Source organism: Gracilinanus agilis, chromosome 1 (assembly GCF_016433145.1).
Source record: "Gracilinanus agilis isolate LMUSP501 chromosome 1, AgileGrace, whole genome shotgun sequence".
Taxonomy (NCBI): domain Eukaryota; kingdom Metazoa; phylum Chordata; class Mammalia; order Didelphimorphia; family Didelphidae; genus Gracilinanus; species Gracilinanus agilis.
In genome coordinates, this window is record NC_058130.1 from 637,818,617 (window position 1) to 637,840,614 (window position 21,998).

At 36.6% G+C, this 21,998-nt stretch overlaps 1 protein-coding gene across 1 annotated transcript in view; it reads right to left on the bottom strand.

The window, feature by feature from the left end:
• The window catches only part of STK3 (serine/threonine kinase 3), a 524,086-nt gene that overhangs the window by 414,093 nt on the left and 87,995 nt on the right, over positions 1 to 21,998 (bottom strand). Inside the window, exon 4 of the mRNA XM_044668614.1 lies at positions 19,506 to 19,620. Coding sequence (XP_044524549.1) covers positions 19,506 to 19,620 — 115 coding nt within the window. The remainder of the gene's footprint in view (positions 1 to 19,505; positions 19,621 to 21,998) is intronic.

Here is a 21,998-nt window from a genome sequence, read left to right on the forward strand (position 1 = left end):
GCTAGTTATCTTTTTATATGACAAAATGCTCATGTTTGTTAAGTTCATAATAAAAAAGAAAAAATTTTAAATAAATTAACAACATATTCATATACTATATGACAAATCCATATACTATAAATACAAATCCCCAAATATCCTTGAGAATTCAACAATAGTTCCAGGTCATCTGACCAGCAAGACAGAGAACTAGACATTTTCTCTGATCCTCGCAACCTCTCAAACCTTTCCTAAGAATTATGTAAAAAGATAAAGCAATGTCAGCTGTCTCAATAGGCAACAAGAACTCTAAATAAGGTAAAATAAAGTTCATGAACCAACAGCATAGGGGGCTAATCTAATTTTTAAAGAATTCACACAGCATCCTTCTTACCACCCACTACACTCCAGCAGGGCTAAGCAAATCTACCACAGACTTACAATTCAACTCTACACCCCTTCTCTTCCCATTGTCATGAAAAACCAAAATGCAGAAAGCTGCTACAGGTGGGACAAAAGTATAGTAATATTATGTGCTCCACCAAAACTAAGACAGAAACCCAATGTAGGAAGGGACTTGGGGTGGAACACCTGGGCAGAGCTTTGAAGAAAGAACCCATAATCCAACTGGGGCAGTTATGTGCCCACAGATGTCTCTTAGGGCAGAGGCCAAAAACCAGTGAAATGTGAATTGGCCAACCTAGAAGGAGTCTGAGATAGCTTAGAAGTCTAGGGAAATCATAATCAAAGAGAAAGGAATCAAAAAGTGAGCAATCAAGGAATATAAAGAGAACTTGACAAATAATTTATACTAGAAATAGATCATAATGACAAATAAAATTGTTACTCACAATGTACATGGACACAACACCGATTAGTAAAACTTTTTCTTTTTAAACACTTAACTTCCCTTAGAATCAATAACATGTATTGGTTCTAAGGCGGAAGAGCAGTAAGGGCTAGGCAATGGGTGCTAAGTAACTAAGTCCAGGGTCACACAGGTAAGAAGTACCTGAGGCCATATTTGAGCCCAGGACCTCCTTTCTCTAAGCCTGGTTTCTCAATCCACTGAGCCACCTAACTACCCGCTTAAATAACACAATAAATATCATTATACCAAATAATATAACCCAAGGTATACTGGTAAATGTTTAACAATCAATTCTATGAAAAGCAGAACATCCTTTTAAATTTAATCTGTATTATTATCTTTTTCTTCATTCCTTTAAGTGTAAAGCAATCAATAAAACAATAAATCAAACCCTAATGAATAGTATTTACCAATTTCCAAGGTACAAATGTTCATGCTGAAAATTTAATAAATGATCCAGTTACAAGCTCGCTTCAGTATACTCCTGCTTATAACCTCTAAACTTTATAGAATGAAATCAATATAACCCAAACATAACTAATTATCTTTCCACAAAAACCTACTACTCTTCCATACTTTCCTATTACTAACAAGAAACTAGCACCTCTGAGTGAGGGCTTACAAAGAACTTTTCAGGGTTGCTCATTCACTTTTAGGGTTGACCTTTTACCTATGGCTACAAGAAGCTGAAGTTATGTCCTAGTAAAACAGTCTAAACCAACAGAAATCAATGAGTTAGAGGAATGTCTACCCCAAGTATATCCTAACTCAATGTTTTCCTCAGTTCTTTACTCCCTCATCCTATATACCCAATCAGTTGCCAAATTTTGTAATTTCTATCACTGCAAAATCTCTCATATATGGCCTTTCCTACTCACGAAGTAATTCAGTGCTCCAGGAACTATTCACTAGTTCCAGCCTTAACTCTTGCCTGAACTACTGAAATAGCTTCCTATTTGATCTCTCCACCTTGGACCTCTTCCTACTCTATTCTACCCTTCACAGAACTACCAAAATGATCTTCAGAAAGTCCAGATCTGATCCGATTACTCTTTTTTACCCAATAAGCCTGAGTGGCTCTCTATTACTTCTAGAATCAAATATACATTCCTCTGGCTTGTAAATTTCTTCAGGGCCCTTCTGACCTTTACAGTCTTCTTACATATTACATCCCTGTGGATACCCTGAAATCAAGCTGTATTGGTCTCCTTCCTATTCCAAAGACAAGATACTCCATCTTTTATCTCCCATCTTTGCACTGGTTCTCCCCCTTGCCTTGAATCTACTTCTTCCACCTCTTGGGATCTGTTTTCCTTTAAGATTTGGCTAAAACATTATCTTCCACTTTGAACTTTTTTTGATTCCTCCATCTGCTAGTAAATTCTTCCCCAAACTATCCTATATTTATTTCATATATAGTGAATATGTTTATAATATATGTAAATATAGACAGCATATATATATGCATATATATGTCAGTAGGTGTACACCACATCATCATCATCATCATCTTTTTCTTTTCTTTTTTTTTTTTTTTTTTTTACCCTTGTACTTCGGTGTATTGTCTCATAGGTGGAAGATTGGTAAGGGTGGGCAATGGGGGTCAAGTGACTTGCCCAGGGTCACACAGCTGGGAAGTGGCTGAGGCCGGGTTTGAACCTAGGACCTCCCGTCTCTAGGCCTGACTCTCACTCCACTGAGCTACCCAGCTGCCCCTTCATCATCTCTTTTAGGATATAAGCTCACTGTAGGCAGGAAGTGTTTCCCTTTTGCTTCTGTATCCCCCAACTTGTTAAATGATCGATAAGCTCTCTAATTAAAGACAGTGAAAGAAATCAAAACCATATTAGAACAGGATGAAGAATATATTCTATCCTTCCATTTTGTTTGCTACTGGAGTTATCCCAAAGATGAGGTCAGTGTATCTACAGAAGATAAGCTTATGTTCCAACACTTTTTACTCAATTACAAAAAGCAGTCATTTCATATACTTACTCAATAATCCAGGAAACATTAAACATAAACAAAAGTTGTCCCAGGACTGTTTCTATGTGAACTTTAAATATAAGAAAAATCATAAAGATCTGATATTAATAAAAACCACTTTTAAGTTTTTTAAAGCATTTTATTCATACTTCACTGACCCAATTACCCCATTTTATAAATGAGGCACAATTGTAGCAAAGAGGTTTAGTCAGTTGCCTAAGGTTACACAGACTTTGAGTATACTCAAATTCTGAGGTGGCACTTAAGCCCAAGACTTCCTGACTCTAAATGGGGCACTCTACCATTCTGTATGTAAATGGTGAGTCATTAAGTTACTAACTGAGGCAAAAGGATGATCTCAAGATCTGAGATAAGGCTAAAATTACAGGTGGGTGTTAAGTGGCATCAGAAAAGAAAGTTATAAGAATTCAAGAGAGATAACTTCAGAAACTAACTCACATTAGTTATTCAAGTGAAACTTATTTTTTCAAGAGAATTACAATTACTCTATATACCAATGTCAAACTCCACTCAGAAAAATTAAAACAAGAAGTCCCATCAGCCCCAAAACTTACTTCAAAAGAACTGCTAGAAATAAAATACAGACCATATGTGGACTGAAGACATTTGGGAACTTTAAATGTAAAAATGGCAACATGGAGTTTACATTAAACTGTACTCAGGAAAGAATGTACACACTAACAATATAATGCTGAGATTATATAGACTTCCACAAACAAACCAGTATGCTTCTACCTCCCTCCAAGTTACAAACATTTGTAAAATTAAAACTATGATAGGAAAGACATCTGTATTTATCTAAACAATTATTGATAATCTGTTTATAAAATGCAAAAGCAGAATCCATAATTGGCCAGGATAAATTTCAATAGAAATATTTGATAAAGATTTCCTCATTGAAAACAGAGGCAACAAGACTAGAGTTAGAATTTTAATTTAGACAATTTTTTTAGGTTGTGAATGAGCCTCCTTCATACATTTCTTTTAGAAAAAGAATCTTTTAAAGTGCTTAAGTATAGAACTGTTTTTTAAAATTCCTTATGGAAGGGAATTGTTTTTATATTAAAGTTTGTTCATCATATTTGTTGAGCAACTGTCAGGTAGAAAACACTAGAGCAGCTTTGGTGAGCCTTTTAGAGATCACATGCCCAAACTGCACTTCCAAGCTGCCTGTGAGCCCCCTGCATTATCCCAGACAGCAAAGGGAGGAAGTGCTCACATTTGGGCTGCTGGGCAGAGGGACTGGACATGTGAACATTGTCCTGAGGCAAGGTGGAGAGGAGAAATGGAGTAGCTCCCTCCAGCATGCCAGGCACACATGCCAGGCCTTTGCCAACATGACTTTAGACTCAAATACAGTTTCTATCCTCCAAGAACTTACAATATGTTAAAGCAGAATAGCTATATATACAAATAAATATAAGTTGGTACATGAAAGGTTTCTTAAGAGTGTTTCATAAATTGAGAGACAAAATCAAATAAGTTTCTTAGGCAGAGACATATCCTACACCCTATTCTAAGTAAAGGTTTCAAACTGCTATTTATATGATGCGATCAATATATGTCATATGTAAACATGCCCTTTAGCAGAGATGTAAGGATCTCAGCCTGCAAAATTCTCTACTGAGGCCAGAGCCAGAACAACGGGGAAATATATATTTAACAAAATAAATATTCAATAAGACATAGATAATGTTAATTTGTAGTTTTCTAAGTCACTATGTTTGAGTTTAATACCACCAATTCTGACTCCAAAAGCACATCGCATGGTGGCACCTCAAATGCAAAAGCCCAACATAATAGTTCTATGAAACACAAATAGACCTAGGTAGATATAAACCAGGTAAACTATGAAAAACATGTGTTGCCATTCCTGATTCCCCACAACTTAACTGCTAACGCTTCCCCCCCCAAAAAAAATTACCTTGTACTTATTTTTATGTTCACCCACATAAATTGACGCCAAGGTCTCTTCAACAGAACATAAGGTCTTTAAGAAAGTGTGGTTTACTTCTGTCTGTATATTCAGCACTTATCAGAGTGCCTAGAACAGAAGACGCACTTAAATGCTGGCTAATCTACTGTCCAGTGTAGTCCATTCTTCCTCTTGTTTGTTACTCCACTATTAATGGATCTGGAGTCAATATAATAACTTTTCTTTATGATCCTTAAGCTGATACTGGATTTGTTTCCAAAAGTTTCTAGAATACCTTAATTAAACTTTATCTTACCTTATTGGCACATACTTATGCATGAATAGTAAATAATTATTTTGACCATGATTATAGAAGATTAATGATTGTAGGGGATCTGGATTTGTACTTCAATTGAGACAGTTAAAGAGGTTTTAATCCAAAAAAATTAAAAAGGCAATATCTGTAGCATTAAATAAGTTTTTCTGTGGGTTTGTTACATAGAAAACATAAATAGTACTTAGATGAATCATTATTTCTAAGATGCTCCATTTGTAATATTTACCAGTTAAGTGATATATCAACTGGGTCAAATGGGCTATGAGATACACTGTTTTGAACTGCATAAAGTATTTCCTTTACAAGTTTACATAACATCAGGTTCTAAAAAAGAAAAACAGCAGTACTAATGGCCTAAGGTAAATAATAATATTTAGGGATCATAGAGTCATATTCTTTTACTAGAGAGAAAGTACTTCTGTCTGAGGAGGTAGAGGAGGGCTTCATGTAGGAAATATATTCTGAAATACAACTTCCATCACTACTGGCCCAGAATGCTCTCCCTTCTTACTTCTGTCTTAGAATCTCTGGCTTCTTTCAATACTCAATCATCTGGCAATTTCAACAGAAACTATTTCCAGTCCCACTAGCTACTACAGCCTCTTCCTTTAAGGTTACCTTCCACCTACTACCCTATATGCTTCCTGTATGTACCTATATAGTTAATACTTTTTCTTCTCTTAAGATGTAAGCTCCTTGAAGAAAGGTGGTGTTTTTTGCCTTTCTTTGTATTTCAGCAGTTAGCATTCTTACTGGCACAGAATGAACACTTATTGCTTGTTGACTGGATGTGATTTCAATAGATGGGAAGGTGAAGATCCTGAATGGCATAAGCAAAAGTAGAAATATAAAAAAATACAAGGTCTATAAAGTAAAAGGGGGCAGCTATGTACCTCAGTGGATTGAGAGCCAGGTCTACAGACCAGAGGTCCTGGGTTTGAAAAGGGCCTCAGATACTTCCTCACTATGTGACCCTGAGCAAGTCACTCAACCCCTTTTGCCTAAACCTTACTGCTCTTCTGCCTTGGAACCAACACACAGTATTGATTCTAAGATAGAAGGTATGGGTTTAAAACAATAAAATAAAAGAAAGGATTTTAAAAGCTATGATCTCAATGGACATTTTATTTTTTTGTTTTATTGATATTGTCTGTTTCCTCAATTAATAGAGGTTTCAAACTGCTGTTTATATGATGCAATCAATATATATCATATGTTCACATTGTTATATTCAATAATTGGGAAGTGGATGCCACCTTGACTGACAAGCATGACAGTTGAGAGACTCAGAATGTTCCCAGGTGCCGTGAGCCAGGGACAAACGTCAGTTGATCTCACCCTATAAATACCCCTCACAGCCACTTTGAGGGAGGTCTCTGGACTAAGGTCTCTGGACTGAGAAGTCTCTGAGCTCTGAAGTCTCTGGAATCAGAGGCTGAAAACTGGAGATCACAGATCTCTGCCAACCTCTGTGGTTCAATCTGGGCAGTGGGTGGCTGGAAGGGCAGTTTGAAGGGTGGTTAAAGGGTTGCCGGGTGGTTTAAGAAGAAGAGGGTAGGAATTAAGCTGAATCTATTTCCTGATAGACTGTGAGAGCTAGTGAATCACCAACACTGATGATAAGAGAGCTGAGAGAATAAATACCATCAATATATCTGCAACAATAGCCTCCCTATTCTCTGGCTTGGCTGTGGCCAGGTCCCACAGGAGGTAGAGGAGAGGTGAAATATCCAGATTCCATCTGATCGATAGCCTCCAGGCCTGATTGTTATTTAGTCTATAGATAATAGATCAATAGACTTTCCAATACCCAATCCTTGGCCTTGTTATCCTTTCCCTATTTATAGATAGTGTTCAACAACAAGTACCTTCCTTCCTGAGTGGTCTTTCTATCATGGTCCTTGGGAAGGGAGTCAAACTCAGTCAGATCCTGAATGTTATCCAAGGCAGATCAATAGCCCAATACTAATTTATCCAACGCCATGTTGGAACTGAAAGGTTACCTATTTATCTAACCTCTCAAGGGTCCTTACTTAGGCAGCTGTTAGAGGAAGAAGATAACTTGCAGCAGCAGTCAGGGTAATAGGAGTAGGTGTTCCTCCAACCAACTGCAGCTGAAGAGATCATAGATAGATACACATCATCACCATCACTATATCTCTATATCTCCCTTATACCCCATAGTCATATAACAATATGCCCTTTAGCAGAGATGTAAGGATATCAGCCTGCAAAATTCTCTACTGAGGCCAGAGCCAGAATAATGGGGAAATGTTTATTTAACAAAATAAATATTCAATACAACATATATAATGTTAATTTTCTTCTAGATCTTCTAAATTAAAAGCTATGATCTCAACGGACATTTTATTTTTTTAATTGTTTTTATTGATATTTTCTGTTTCCTCAATCACCACAATATTCTATATATCTCTTCCCCTTCTAGAGCCATATGACAATATTTTCTGAGGGAGGGAATAAAGTCAACACAACCAACTGAAATACTGAAAAACTCTAGAAATAAGTACAATCTCAAATCTCTGCATTTGTGTCTCACTTGATCTTTATAACTGTCATATTTACTTTTGATTTTTTAGTGTGTAGTCATTTTTGCCAGGCACTATATATATTTTTGCTTCTCTTTGCTTACTTCATTTTTATCAGCTAAAGTAGATCTTTTTCATCACACACAATATTTTGTACAGCACATTAGTGCTCTCATTCTCACATTCATGTATCACACCTTGTTTAGTCATTCTCCAACTGATGGGCATTTACTTTATTTCCAATTATTAGCTATCATAAAAAGTGCTTTTAATCACATATTAAAGCATATGAATAGACTTCTGGGTTAAGATGGTGGCTGAGTAGAAGCTGGGTCACTTTCTCTCCTTACCAACCAATATAACATACATGCAAAGGACAAGAAAACAAAATCCAAATGAAAGAAGGGACCCCCCAATAGGTACGTAGGATTGGGGCACTTCCACGCTATAAGCGGGGGAAATAGCTCCCATCAAAATATGAGCGGATCATCCCTCCCCCACCCCACCCACAGTACCTGAGTCAGAGGTTGCACTCCAGAGTTAGAGCGAGCTGGGGCACAAAAGCTAGCCCCTTGGCAACTAGCTGGCACTACTAGGAGCTTGCCACTGACAGCAGCAAGATCTGAGATCCCAGGTGGCTGGAAAACTCAGACCTTGGACAAGGGAGTGGGGCTGAGAGAGGCAGCAGCAGTGCCCAGCTCTCTCAGACTCAGGGGAAATCTCAGGTGGAGGAGGAAGTGTGGGTCAAGTTCTGGGCTCTGGGCAGCTGGCTAGGACCATGGGGGCTTGACCCTGAAAACAGCTAGACCAGAGACCCCAGGAGGCTGGAAAACTAAGACCTTGGACATGGGAATGGGGCTGATAAAGTTAGCAGTAACGCCCAGGGCACTCAGACTCAGAGGAAAATTTCAGGTGGAGGAGCAAACATAAGCCAAGTACCAAGCTCTGGGCAGCTGGCAAGAAACATGGGGGCTTAACCCTGAAAACAGCTAGACCGTAGACTCCAGGAGGGTCCCCAGAGAAACCAAGAGTTTCACAAAGTAGCCTCAGGCAAAGAACTGCTCCCTAACTCCATACAAAGAGAATCAGATTGCCTTATTTAGACTTCTGCCTAATAAACGACAATGATGCCAAGCAAGACCCAAGAAATAAACAAGAAGACCAAGAAAAAAGCTCAAACACTTGATAACTTATGCACAGAAAAAACCCAGAAAACTGAGGGCAAACAATTAAAGGCATCCAGGCCTTCCCAAAAAAATGAAAATGGGTCACAAGATCTTGAAGAGTTCAAATCTGAGATTATGAGAAAGATGGAAGAGATCTGGTATAACGATTAAAATTGATAAAGGGTGATATTATGAGGAGAAATAATATTTTAATAAGGCCCATGTTGATAGAATAAGATCGACCACCCTCCTGTAAAAAATTCAAATTGCCACCTCAGCCATTTGGTTCCATACCTTCCCTACTCCTCTCCATCCCCCAGGAGCACTCAGGTAGCAAAAGAGGAAGTCAAACGCCACTTCCCAATATTTAAAGCTGGCGAGCTTTACCTTAAAGACTTCATCACTAACAGGAAACCCATTGGTTCATGGAAAATGTAGTTTCAAAGTCACCCACATGTCCACAGGAAGTTTCTCAAATACTTTTAAATGGTACCCCCAGAATTCCAAATAACACATTTCCCCCTGAGATCCACCAAAAAAAGATTAGACTTTTTACTTCTGTGGATCTATAAACATACCCAACTTCTAAATTGCAGAAATTTGGGGATAAAAGAAAGGATAAAACGAGCTGCATTGACAAAAAGCCAATTTGAGGCAGTCCCCTATTAGCATAAGAATTTACATTCTTTGGCAAGAAAATAACATTTTAAAAGGCAGAATTTCACAACTGGAAAGCGAGGCTCAGAAATCAAATGAATTGATGAGCAAACTGAAGACTAGAAATGACAAGCTGGAAGCCTTGAAGAACCAGGTAGACCAAATTAAAAAGGAAAACCAGTCTCTAAAGGCTAGAATTGGGCAATTAGAAGCCAATAATCTCTCAAGACAGCAAGAACAAATAAAGCAAAGTCAAAGGACTGATAAAATAGAAGGAAACATGAAATACCTCACGGAGAACTTGACAGATCAAGAAAACAGGTCTAGAAGAGACAATTTGAGAATCATGGTCTTCCTGAAAAACCAGAAATTAATAGAAATTTGGACTCCATACTAAAAGAAATTATTCAGCAAAACTGCCCTGAAGTTCTAGACATTGAAAGGATCTATAGATCACCCTCTACACTAGACCCTGAAGAGAAAACCCCCCAAGAATATAATAATAGCAAAATTGACTATATACCTCCAGGGGAAAGTATGGGCATTCAACAAGATAGATTTCCAAGTATTTGCACAGAAAAGACCAGGACTAAATGGAAAGTTCGATATCCAACCACAAAACCAAAGAGAAACATGAAAAGGTAAATAAGAAACAGAGGGGAAAGAAAGAAAATTCTTATTCTTAAATTTACCTCTTTAAGGGTCTTAATAAGATCAAATTATTTGTATTCCTATATGAAGAAATGTTATGTGTAATTTTCAAAAACTGTATTCACTATTATAGTAATTAGAAGAATTTTTCATAGGAAGAAGTTGGAGCACTAAATGGTCAAAGATGAGACAGGGCGGGGAAAAAAGAGGGGGGGTGAATAGTAGATGGCATCAAGAGAAACTTGAATGAATAAGAAAAATAGGATATTCTATACCACACAAAGAGAGCATGGGAAGGGGAGGGGATCTATACTATTATAAAAAGGAGAGGAAGAGAGCATTAAGATGTAATATTTAAACCTTACTTTCAGTGGAATTAACCCTGAGAGGGAAGAGTAGCTATATCCATTAGGATATAGAATTCTATCTAATCATATTGAGAAAGTCAGAAGGGATAAACCAAGAGGATTAGGGGAGTGGGGAGGTCAAAAAAGGGAGGGGAGGAGAGGAGGGACGGAATTCATTAGGCCATAGAAAATAAAAAGAGGTGAATAATAAGGGAGGGGGCGGAAAGGGAAGTAAATCGAGGGAGGGGACAAGGGGGACTGGTCTAAAAAAAAACAATGGTTTAAAAGGAAATAGTGTAACAAGAAGGGGTAGAACTAGGAGAAGATACCAAAATGTTGGGGAATACACAACTGATAATTATAACTCTGAATGTGAATAGGATGAACTCGCCCATAAAACGGAAGCAAATATCTGAGTGGATTAGAAACCAAAATCCTACCATATGTTGTCTACAAGAAACATATATGAGGCAGGTGGACATACACAGGAATAAGGTGAAGGGCTGGAGCAAAATCTTTTGGGCTTCAAATGAGAAAAAGAAGGCAAGACTGGCAATCATGATCTCTGACAGAGTCAAAGTACAAATAGATTTGGTTAAAAGAGACAGGGAAGGTAATCACATCCTGATATAAGGCATTATAGAAAATGAGGAAATAACATTGGTCAACGTGTATGCACCAAATGGTATACCATTCAAATTCCTAAGGAGAAACTGGCAGAGCTCAAGAAGGAAATAGAGAGTAAAACCATACTAGTGGGAGAGCTAAAAATATTCTTCTTTCAGGTTTAGATAAATCAAACCAAAAAATAAATAAGAAAGAGATAATAGAGATAAATGAAATCCTTAAAAAATTAGATTTAATAGATATGTGGAGAAAAATAAATAGGGACAAAAAGGAATACACCTTCTTTTCAGCTGCACGTGGAACATTCCCAAAGATTGACCATGTAATAGGGCATAGAAACATTACAAACAAATGTAAAAGAGCAGAAATAATAAATATAACCTCAGATCATAATGCAATAAAAATAATAATTAGTGAGGGCACGTGGACAGGCAAATCAAAAATTAATTGGAAATTAAATAATATGATTCTCCAAAAGCAGTTAGTTAAACAAGAAATCATAGAAACAATCAATAATTTCATTGAAGAGAATGACAATGATGAGACATCCTACCAAACTCTGTGGGATGTAGCTAAGGCAATACACAGGGGAAAATTTATATCCTTGAGTGCATGAATTAACAAATTAGAGGGGGAAAAGATCAATGAACTGGGCATGCAAATTAAAAAACTAGAAAGGGAACAAATTAAAAATCCCCAGCTAAAAGGGGCAGCTGGGTAGCTCAGTGGAGAGTCAGGCCTAGAGACAGGAGGTTCTAGGTTCAAACCCGGCCTCAGCCACTTCCCAGCTGTGTGACCCTGGGCAAGTCACTTGACCCCCATTGCCCACCCTTACCAATATTCCACCTATGAGAAAATACACCGAAGTACAAGGGTTTAAAAAAAAAATCCCCAGCTAAAGACCCAATTAGAGATTATAAAAATTAAAGGAGAAATCAATAAAATTGAAAGTAAAAGAACCATTGAATTAATAAATAAGACTAGAAGCTGGTACTTTGAAAGAACAAACAAAATTTACAAAGTACTGGTCAATATAATTTAAAAAAGGAAAAAAGAAAACAAAATCATCAGTATCAAAGTGAAAAGGGAAACCTCACCTCTAATGAAGAGGAAATCAAGGCAATCATTAAAAACTATTTTGTGTAATTATATGGCAATAAATATAGCACTCTAAGTGAGATGGATGAATATTTACAAAAATATAAATTGCCTAGATTAACAGTAGAAGAAATAGAATACTTAAATACTCCCATATCAGAAAAAGAAATTGAACAAACCATCAAAGAACTCCCTAATAAAAAATCCACAGGACCAGATGGATTCACAAGTGAATTCTATCACACCTTCAAAGAACAACTAATTCCAATACTATACAAATTATTTGACATAATAAGCAAAGGAGGAGTTCTACCAAACTCCTTTTATGATACAAATATGGTACTGATCCCAAAGCCAGGTAGATCAAAAACTGAGAAAGAAAACTACAGACCAATTTCCTTAATGAACATAGATGTAAAAATCTTAAACAGGGACTTCCGGTTAAGATGGCAGCAGGGTAAGGAGACTTCTGGTTAAGATGGCAGCAGAGTAAGGAGCAGCTGCTTGATCTCTCCAGACCGGAGCATACAGGACTCCTCAAGGGGAAATAAAAACGAGCCCAGACGAACAAAGGAACCCCACAACAGGGCACAGCATTGAAGGTACACAGAATTGGGGCATTTCCACGCTACAAAGGGGTGAAAGAGCTATCACTAAAACGCGAGAGGAAGAAGCCCCTCCCCCACCCCCCACACCACACACCTCGCACAACTCCAAGGCCAATGCACAAGAGTGAAAACAGGATTGGGGCAACCAGTTAATCACTGGCAGCCCCAGGGCTTGTACCTGTGTGCTGCAAGAGGAGGGACCCCAATTGGCTGGGGGGCACGCACAGACTTTCCCCGAGCATTCACGTGGGTGAAGGCATCGCCTCAGGTGTGAATAAAGATCTCCAACCCACGGACTTTCCCTAGCTTCTACATGGGTGAAGGCAGTGCCCTAAGAGCGTCTGTGCCGGCAAAGGCAGTGCCCTAGGCTTGAATAAAGATCTCCAGCACAGGCTTGGACCTCCAGTGAGGACCCAGTGTGGAGCAGAGAGAGGCTGTGGAAGCAGCCCCGAAGACTGCAGAAGGAGCCTCGGGCAGAGGGGCAGACTGGGAGTCTACCAGGAGGCCTGACCCCAAGGACAAGGAGACCAGAGCCCCCGGGAGCTTAGAAAGCGCAGGCAGACCCTGAGTGTGAAGGAAAAGCGGAAAAGGGGCGGGGCTAACGATGGCAAGCCAAGAACTCCAGTGGAAGAAAAAGATTATCAAGAAAAACTCTGGAACACTGGACAACTTTTACACAGAGAAAATCCAGAGAACAGAGGAGGACAAACAAGTAATCATATCCAAACCTTACCAAAAAAATGAAAGCTGGTCACAAGCTATTGAAGAGTTCAAAAATGAGATGTTGAAGAACATGGATGAGATCTGGCAAGAAAATAACAGCTTAAAAGGCAGAATTTTGCAATTGGAAAGTGAGGCTCAGAAATCAAATGAACTGATAAGCAAATTGAACACCAGAAATGACCAGATTGAAAAGGAAAACGGAAAGATTATAGCCGAAAACCAGTCCTTAAAGGTTAGAATTGAAAAATTAGAACATAATGATGTCTCAAGACAACAAGAACAAATAAAACAAAGCCAAAAGACTGATAAAATAGAAGGAAACATGAAATATCTTAATGAGAAAGTGACAGACCAAGAAAACCGGTCTAGAAGAGACAATTTGAGAATCATTGGTCTTCCAGAAAAGGCAGAAATTAATAGAAACTTGGACTCCATACTTAAAGAAATTATTCAGCAAAATTACCCTGAAGTTCTACAACAAGAGGGCAATATAGACATTGAAAGGATCCATAGATCACCCTCTACACTGGACATAGAAAAGTCAACACCAAGGAATATGATAGCAAAATTTAAGAGCTTCCAAGTAAAAGAAAAAATCTTATAAGAATCCAGAAAGAGACAATTCAAATATCAAGGAGCACCAATCAGGATCACACAGGATCTGGCAGCCTCCACGCTAAAAGACCGCAAGGCTTAGAACACAATATTCAGAAAGGCAAGAGAGATGGGTCTTCAGCCACGGATCAACTACCCATCGAAACTGACTATATACTTCCAGGGGAAAGTATGGGTATTCAACAAAATTGAAGAATTCCAAATTTTTGCACAAAAGAGACCAGGACTAAATGGAAAGTTTGATAACCAACCACAAAACGCAAGAGAAAAATGAAAAGGTAAATAAGAAACAGAGGGAAAAGAAAGAAAACTTATAATTTTTTAAATTTGACTCTTTAAGGGCTTAAATAAGATCTAATTATCTGTATTACTATGTGGAGAAATGCCATGTATAATTCTCTGTAGTAAACTCTATTCACTATTATAATATTCACTGTTATAGCAACCAGAAGAATAATTCATAGGGAGAGGATAGGATACTAAATGGTCTAAGATGACATGCGGGGTGGGAAAGGGGGGGGAATAAAAGGGAACACCAATAAAAATCAGAGTAAATAAGAAAAAAAGGATATTCTATTACACACAAAGAGGACATGGGAAGGGGAGGAGATAAATACTATTATAAGAAGGAGAGGAAGAGGGCATTAAAAGGGAATAATCAAACCTTACTCTCAGTATAATCAACCCGGAGAGGGAAGAGTAGCTTTATTATCCATTTGGATAAAAAAACTCTATCTAACCCTACTGAGAAAGTCAGAAGGAACAAACCAAAGGGAACAGGGGAATGGGGAGGTGGAAGAAGGGGGAGGGAATTCATTAGGCCTTTAAAAATAAAAAGAGGGGAATAACAAGGGACGGGGCAGGAAGGGAAGTCAATCAAGGGAGGGGATAAGGGATACTGGCTCAAAGCAAACCACTGGTTTAAAAGAAAATAGTGTAAGAAGAAGGGGTGGGTCTAAGGGAGGATACAAAAATGTCAGTGAATGCACAACTGATAATTATAACTCTGAATGTAAATGGGATGAACTTGCTCATAAAACAGACGAAAAAACAGAATGGATCAGAAACCAAAATCCTACCATATGTTGTCTACAAGAAACACATATGAAGCGGGTAGACACACACAAGTTTAAGGTTAAGGGCTTGAGCAAAATCCTTTGAGCGTCAAATGAAAAAAAGAAGGCAGGAGTGGCTATTATGATCTCTGACTAAGCCAAAGTAAAAATAGATGTGATTAAAAAAGACAGGGAAGGTCATTACATCCTGATTAAAGGCAGTATAAACAATGAGGAAATAACACTGCTCAATATGTATGCACCAAGTGGCATAGCATCCAAATTCTTAAAGGAGAAAATGGCAGAGTTCAAGAAGGAAATAGATAGTAAAACCATAATAGTGGGAGATCTAAATATTCCTCTTTCAGATCTAGATAAATCAAACCAAAAAATAAATAAGAAAGAGGTAAGAGAGGTGAATGAAGTCCTAGAAAAATTATAGATTTAATTGACATGTGGAGAAAAATAAATAGGGACAAAAAGGAATACACCTTCTTTTCAGCTGCACATGGTACATTCACAAAGATTGACCATGTAATAGGACATAGAATCATTGCAAACAAATGCAAAAGAGCAGATAAAATAAATGTAATCTTCTCAGATCATAATGCAATAAAAATAATAATTAGTAAGGGCACATGGATAGGCAAATCAAAAACCAATTGGAAATTAAACAATATGATTCTCCAAAACCAATTTGTCAAAGAAGAAATCATAGAAACAATCAACAATTTCATTGAAGAGAATGACAATGATGAGACATCCTACCAAACTCTGTGGGATGCAGCCAAGGCAGTACTCAGGGGGAAATTTATATCCTTGAGTGCATATATTAACAAATTAAGGAGGGCAGAGATTAATGAATTGGGTATGCAACTCAAAAAATTAGAAAGCGAACAAATTAAAAACCCTCAGATGAAAACTAAATTAGAAATACTAAAAATTAAGGGAGAAATTAATAAAATCGAAAGTAAAAGAACAATTGAATTAATAAATAAGACTAGAAGCTGGTATTTTGAAAAAACTGATAAAATAGGCAAAGTACTGGTAAATCTAATAAGAAAAAGGAAAGAAGAAAACCAAATTGACAGTATTAAAGATGAAAAGGGAGACTCTCACCCTCTAATGAAGGGGAAATTAAGGCAATCATTAAAAACTATTTAGTCCAATTATATGGCAACGAATATAACGATTTAGGAGATATGGATGAATATTTACAAAAATATAAATTGCCTAGATTAACAGAAAATAAAGTGTTTTGTGTTTTATCAAACTGCTTTTCTGACTTTTGTTCAAACTCCTACCCCAAAATTTAACCCTTCACAACAGGATATCCCAGAAAAATTAAAACTACACTAAGATTTTTGAGACACACTTTTTGTATATTTTTTCCCATTATAACAGGAAGTAAATGTTTTAAAAGTTTGCCAAATACCTCTATACCTCTAAGTTCAGGTCCTCAGTATATTCCACCTAGATCATCACCAAAGCCCCATAATAGTACTACCTGCCCTTGTCTTTCCTCTCTTTGAGCCTTCACACAGCTGCCAAACTGATATTCCTAAAACACAGATCAAATCACTGTCATTCCCTTGCTCAAGATGATCCTCCCATAGCAAACTTGTTGAAGGATATGGAAGAAAGTACCACAGGATGGTCCACCAGCATGCATAAGTTGCAATCTGCACCACTGGAGGGAACTCCCAAATAAATGAATTCATACATTCAATTGAATATTGGCTGAAAATTCACAATATCTATTATATAATGGCTGGCACACAGTAGACATTTAATAAATGCTTGCTGAATGAATAGATTACAACTTTTAAATCATGTCTAAGACAATTTCCCTATGCTTTTATGTATAAAAAAGTGAAATGAGAACTCTTCTAGATTCTAAATTTTCAAATATTTTCTCAAATAAATTGAAATATCTTTTAAAGTATATGGTTTTTGTTTCTTAACAGCAAAAAATAAACTATGCCACATTCATGACACAGAAGGTGTAATTAAAATATAAAAACAAGAGTAAGGAGGAAATTTACTTTTGTCAGCTTCTCATGACCTGGCTTCATATCACCATTATAAATTTTAAATTAAATATAAGGTCTGAGTTTAACCAAAATGATATTTATACCAATTTATAAAAATTTCATCTTTGGTATGGATTGGACCCACTTTCTAGCTTATCTGTGAAAAAGTATTGTTTCTTTAACCATGCCAGGATCATCTGACTTACATAATCTAATAAGGAAATGGGAAAAATTTTAAATACATAACTAAAATGTCACAGATCACTTAACCTTTTTTGTCAAAACAGGGAACATTTAACTCCTAATTCACTTCCTTTAAAAGAAATTCTATTTACTTCATTTTTCCCAATAGGAAAAAAAAATCAGTGCAGTAAACTTTCAAGTTACTTCCCTAATCAAACTTTAAAATGATTTTGGTTAACCACAAATTGACTCAAGTATTTAAGCATTTTTAATGTATTTTACTGGAACACTTCTGAAAATATATAATAATGTCATATAGTAATTATGTAACTATTCTATAGAATTATAAATTATCCCACTGATTAATCTTTATAGTTATTTCACAGATAAATGGGGTGGCTTCTCCTCCCTATAAATTATTTCTAAAACTAACTTGATGCATTTCTATTTTAAAATAGCTATTTTGTAAATAGCTCTTTTATTTAGGATTAAAACATAACCATAAAAAGATTTTAATTACATTTTACTAAATTGCATCACAAAAATCCATAAAGTTACAACCTGCCAACATTACTTTCAAACATCCTGAAATGATTAGCAAAAAATATACTTTTCAATAGACTCTGAAAATTCAGAAGCATATTAGATTTAACTTTGGTTTTCAACATTTTAGCCTTTTTTTTTTTTACTATTCACTTGGATAACCAAAGTATTTAGAATACTCCAAATATAAAATAAACTTATTCTGTCTACAAACCCTCTCAGACATGAAATGTAATTAAATTATTAAGTAAAATCTACACCAAGTTTATTATATGCATTTTTATAACCAAGCATTATATATTTTCTAGTTCCAAAGTTTTTTTTCAGGACTCATTATTAACCCACATAATATTGATATGCAACAGTAAGAATAAATGTTATAAGTGAGGTAATAAGGCAAAAGAATTATGCTATATTAATAAATTAGGTTGCAAATATTCCATGAAATAAAGAGATTTTAGACTGATTCTCTTAAAAGAGAATTCTTGCTCAGTACCTCCCAGAGTCTTATGTCTACATGTTCACTCTGGTCATTTTTCTTATGCCTTTTTCTCCCTTCCCTTACTACCTTCATACTTCACTCCATACCACCTCAATTTATACCTTTTTTCTGATAGCTATAATCAAATCACCATCTTTGTAACTTCCTGGACCAATACTCCCCTTTCTTGTCCATTACTTCTTTATATATGTTGTTTCCTTCCCTTAAACTATAAGGTCCTTCATGGCAAGGACTGTCTTATCTAGTTTGTATTTGTGTCTCCAGTGCCTGGCATATAGTAAGCACTTCAAAGGGTGAAAGGATCATACATTTAGAATTTTAAAGGGCTGTAGAGGCCATGCAGTTCAACACTCTCATTTTAATAACGAGAAAATTGAGGTCCAGAGAAGTAAATTATTTAGTTAGGGTCACCAGATAACTAAGGCAAGATTTGAACCTGGGTCTTCCCAATTCCAAGTCCAGTGACCTATCCACTACACCACGCTTACCTTCCCCTTCATTCATCTATTCAGTAGTTTATTCATTTGTTTATTTATTCAGTACAGTTTTTCCCCCCGAACAGTTCCTTTCCTAGCAATATTTTGAATATAGATCCTTTAGAATTTTTAAGTCTGGACTTGCAATTTCATTAAAGTAGGGAAGGAACTTCCTCCACCACTGTCTGTCGCTTTGAGACTTGGCAAATAGGTGGTACAGTGAAGAGAGCATTATACTTTGAGTCAGGAAGACTTGAATTCAAATCTAGTGTCAGAAATAAACAAATTGTGTAATCCTGAGCAAGTCACTTAAATGCTATCTGCCTCAGTTTCCTCTTTTAAAAAAAATAAGGGTAACACTAGCTCATGAAGTATCTTGCAAATCTCAGTGATATATAAATACCATCTATTAAATGATCTGCCCATCATCATCAAGATAGCATCTGAACCCAGATTTTCTTGGCTTCAAAGACAATCCTCTATTCACTGTGCCATGTTCTATCTCTAGAGAAAACATGAAAGGAGATTAATTTCAAAATAGAATACAGTATTGAAAAATCACTTACCGTCTTATTCCGTAATCGAATTATGTCTGAAACAGAGCCAGCTCCGCAGTATTCCATAACAATCCAAAGGTCAGTATTCTTAAAGTAACTGCCATAGTACTTTACAACATAGGGGCTAAAGAGAAACAAAAAATGATTAAAACTTTATAAATTCCAGAAGTAGAGATTTCCCCCAATAAATGGCATTTTAAACACATCATGATGTTACAAGTGAATGTCATTATCTGAATTACATCAATTCTGCACAGTTAGGCTTTAATCCATAAATGGAATTAAATAAGATCATAAACCATAGGAACAAATTTCCAGTTGTTTACGTCATTCCCAAGATAATATAGACTTAATTTATATCAATTCTATATTCTACTAATCAAACACACATTATGACAATAGCATTCCATATAATATTTAACATAATTTAACATAAAGCACCTAAAGACACATTGTATAACCACTACCTCTGGAGTATAGGCCCTGTGAAGACATATGGTTTCAATGAAATGTTAGCATTCAAATAAAAAAAGATGCTATTTCAGGATTGCTACCAAAAAAAAATACTCTCTCTTGGTTTATCCTTTGAAAATTCTGGCTTTTAATGCATTTTGGGAAATTACCTAGTACTTTTAACTATTTTCAATAATCTTGAACTGGGAAAAAATCCATCTCTAACATCAGTATCTTCCTAATGGTGCCACATGAATGAAAGTCATGGAATATAACAATTTCCAAAGAATTAAGTTACAGAACAACAGGAAGACCACATGGCACTCAACAGTGATCTACCAATGAAACAAGTGCCTCCAACGAAATGAGCAAATATATGTGGTGTGAAGAAAAAAAAAGGGGTGAGATATGCATCAAGAATGAGGCTCAGGGAGCAGCTGGGTAGAGTTCAGTGGATTTAGAGCCAGGCCTAGAGTCCGGAGGTCCTAGGTTCAAATCTAGCCCCAGACACTTCCCAGCTGTGTGACCCTGGGCAAGTCACTTGACTCCCATTGCCTACCCTTACCCTTTCTTCTGCCTTGGAGCCAATACACAATAATGACTCCAAGATGTAAGGTAAGGGTTTAAAAAAAAAAAAAAAAAGAATGAGGCTCAGCAAGAGATGGACAATGCCCTGGCATCCTGGAGTTGGGAAAGAATAAAAGGACTAAAATCTCCAGTGAACTGTACAGCTGCTATATGGAATTTTTACTGTAGAATATGAATGCCAGTAGTACAAGATGAGAAGGTATAGAATGATTTTGAATTGCATCATTGAACATAGATTGTTATCAAGTCCAAAAAAGAGTACTCTTTCCAAACAAAATTCAGAAGCACAAACCAATCCAAAATGTTTTTGAAGTTAGTGCATTATGTATTCAAAAGTCAATATAACTAGCAATGATTAAGAACCTACAAGGAACTAGACAATGTATTATGTGCTGAAGATACAAAGAAAGGCAAAAAATAAAGGTCCTGTTTTCAAGGAATTCAGTCTTATAGGAGAAAAGATATATAAAAAAACTATGTACAAAGAAAATATATAGAGAACAAATTGGGAGTTGTGTCAAAAGTGAGATTAAAAACAAAGAAACACTTCTTGGAAGTGAGATTTTAACTAAAACTTAAAGAAATCCCAAGAAGCTAGAAAGCAGAGATAAGACAGGAGAGAACTCCAGGGATTGGGGACAGCCAATGGCAATGCCTGGAGTCAGAAGATGGAGTATTTTATGCAAGGAATAAGTAAGAAGGCCAGGGACACTGAACCAAAAGAGTAGAAGGTAGAGAATAAGCTTTAAGAAGACTGGAAAGGTAGGATAGAACCGGGTTATGGAGTACTTTCAAAACCACACAAAGAATTTTATATTTGGTGCAGGAGGTAATATGGAGCGACTGGAGTTGATTAAATATTGGGGAAGGGTAGGGTGTTATACTCTCAGATCTGCATTTTAGGAAGATATCTGAAATTTCTTCCAGTTTTGCCTTTCTGTTATCTTAGTTCTATGTATAAGATTACAGATCTGATCATAGATTTTCTCAACCCTAAATATGGCAGCAACTCAGGGTAATAACAGAGTTCTTGCAGAAGTACATTTGATAGGCAAATGCATGTGCCCACTTGGCCCAAAATAACAGTTCTTGGACAATATTCATGAACTCCAGGTCCTGTATGGAGAGGCAGAAGGTTGAATTTCCTAGCCAGAATAAATCTGGAATATATTTTTTGCCAGGGAATGAAGAAATTTTGGGTAGTACTTTTGTCCCAGTTAAACTGAGGGATGGATCCAGGTGGTTGGGTGGCTCAGTGGCTTGAGAGCCAAGCCTAGAGATGGGAGGTCCCTAGGTTCAAATCTGGCCTCAGACACTTCATAGCTGTGTGACCTTGGGCAAGTCACTTAACCCCCATTGTCTTAGCCCTTACTACTCTTCTACCTTAGAACCAATATTGGTTCTAAGGTGAAAGGTAAGAGTTTAAAAAAAAACTCTTAGGGATAAGATCTTCTAAAGAGA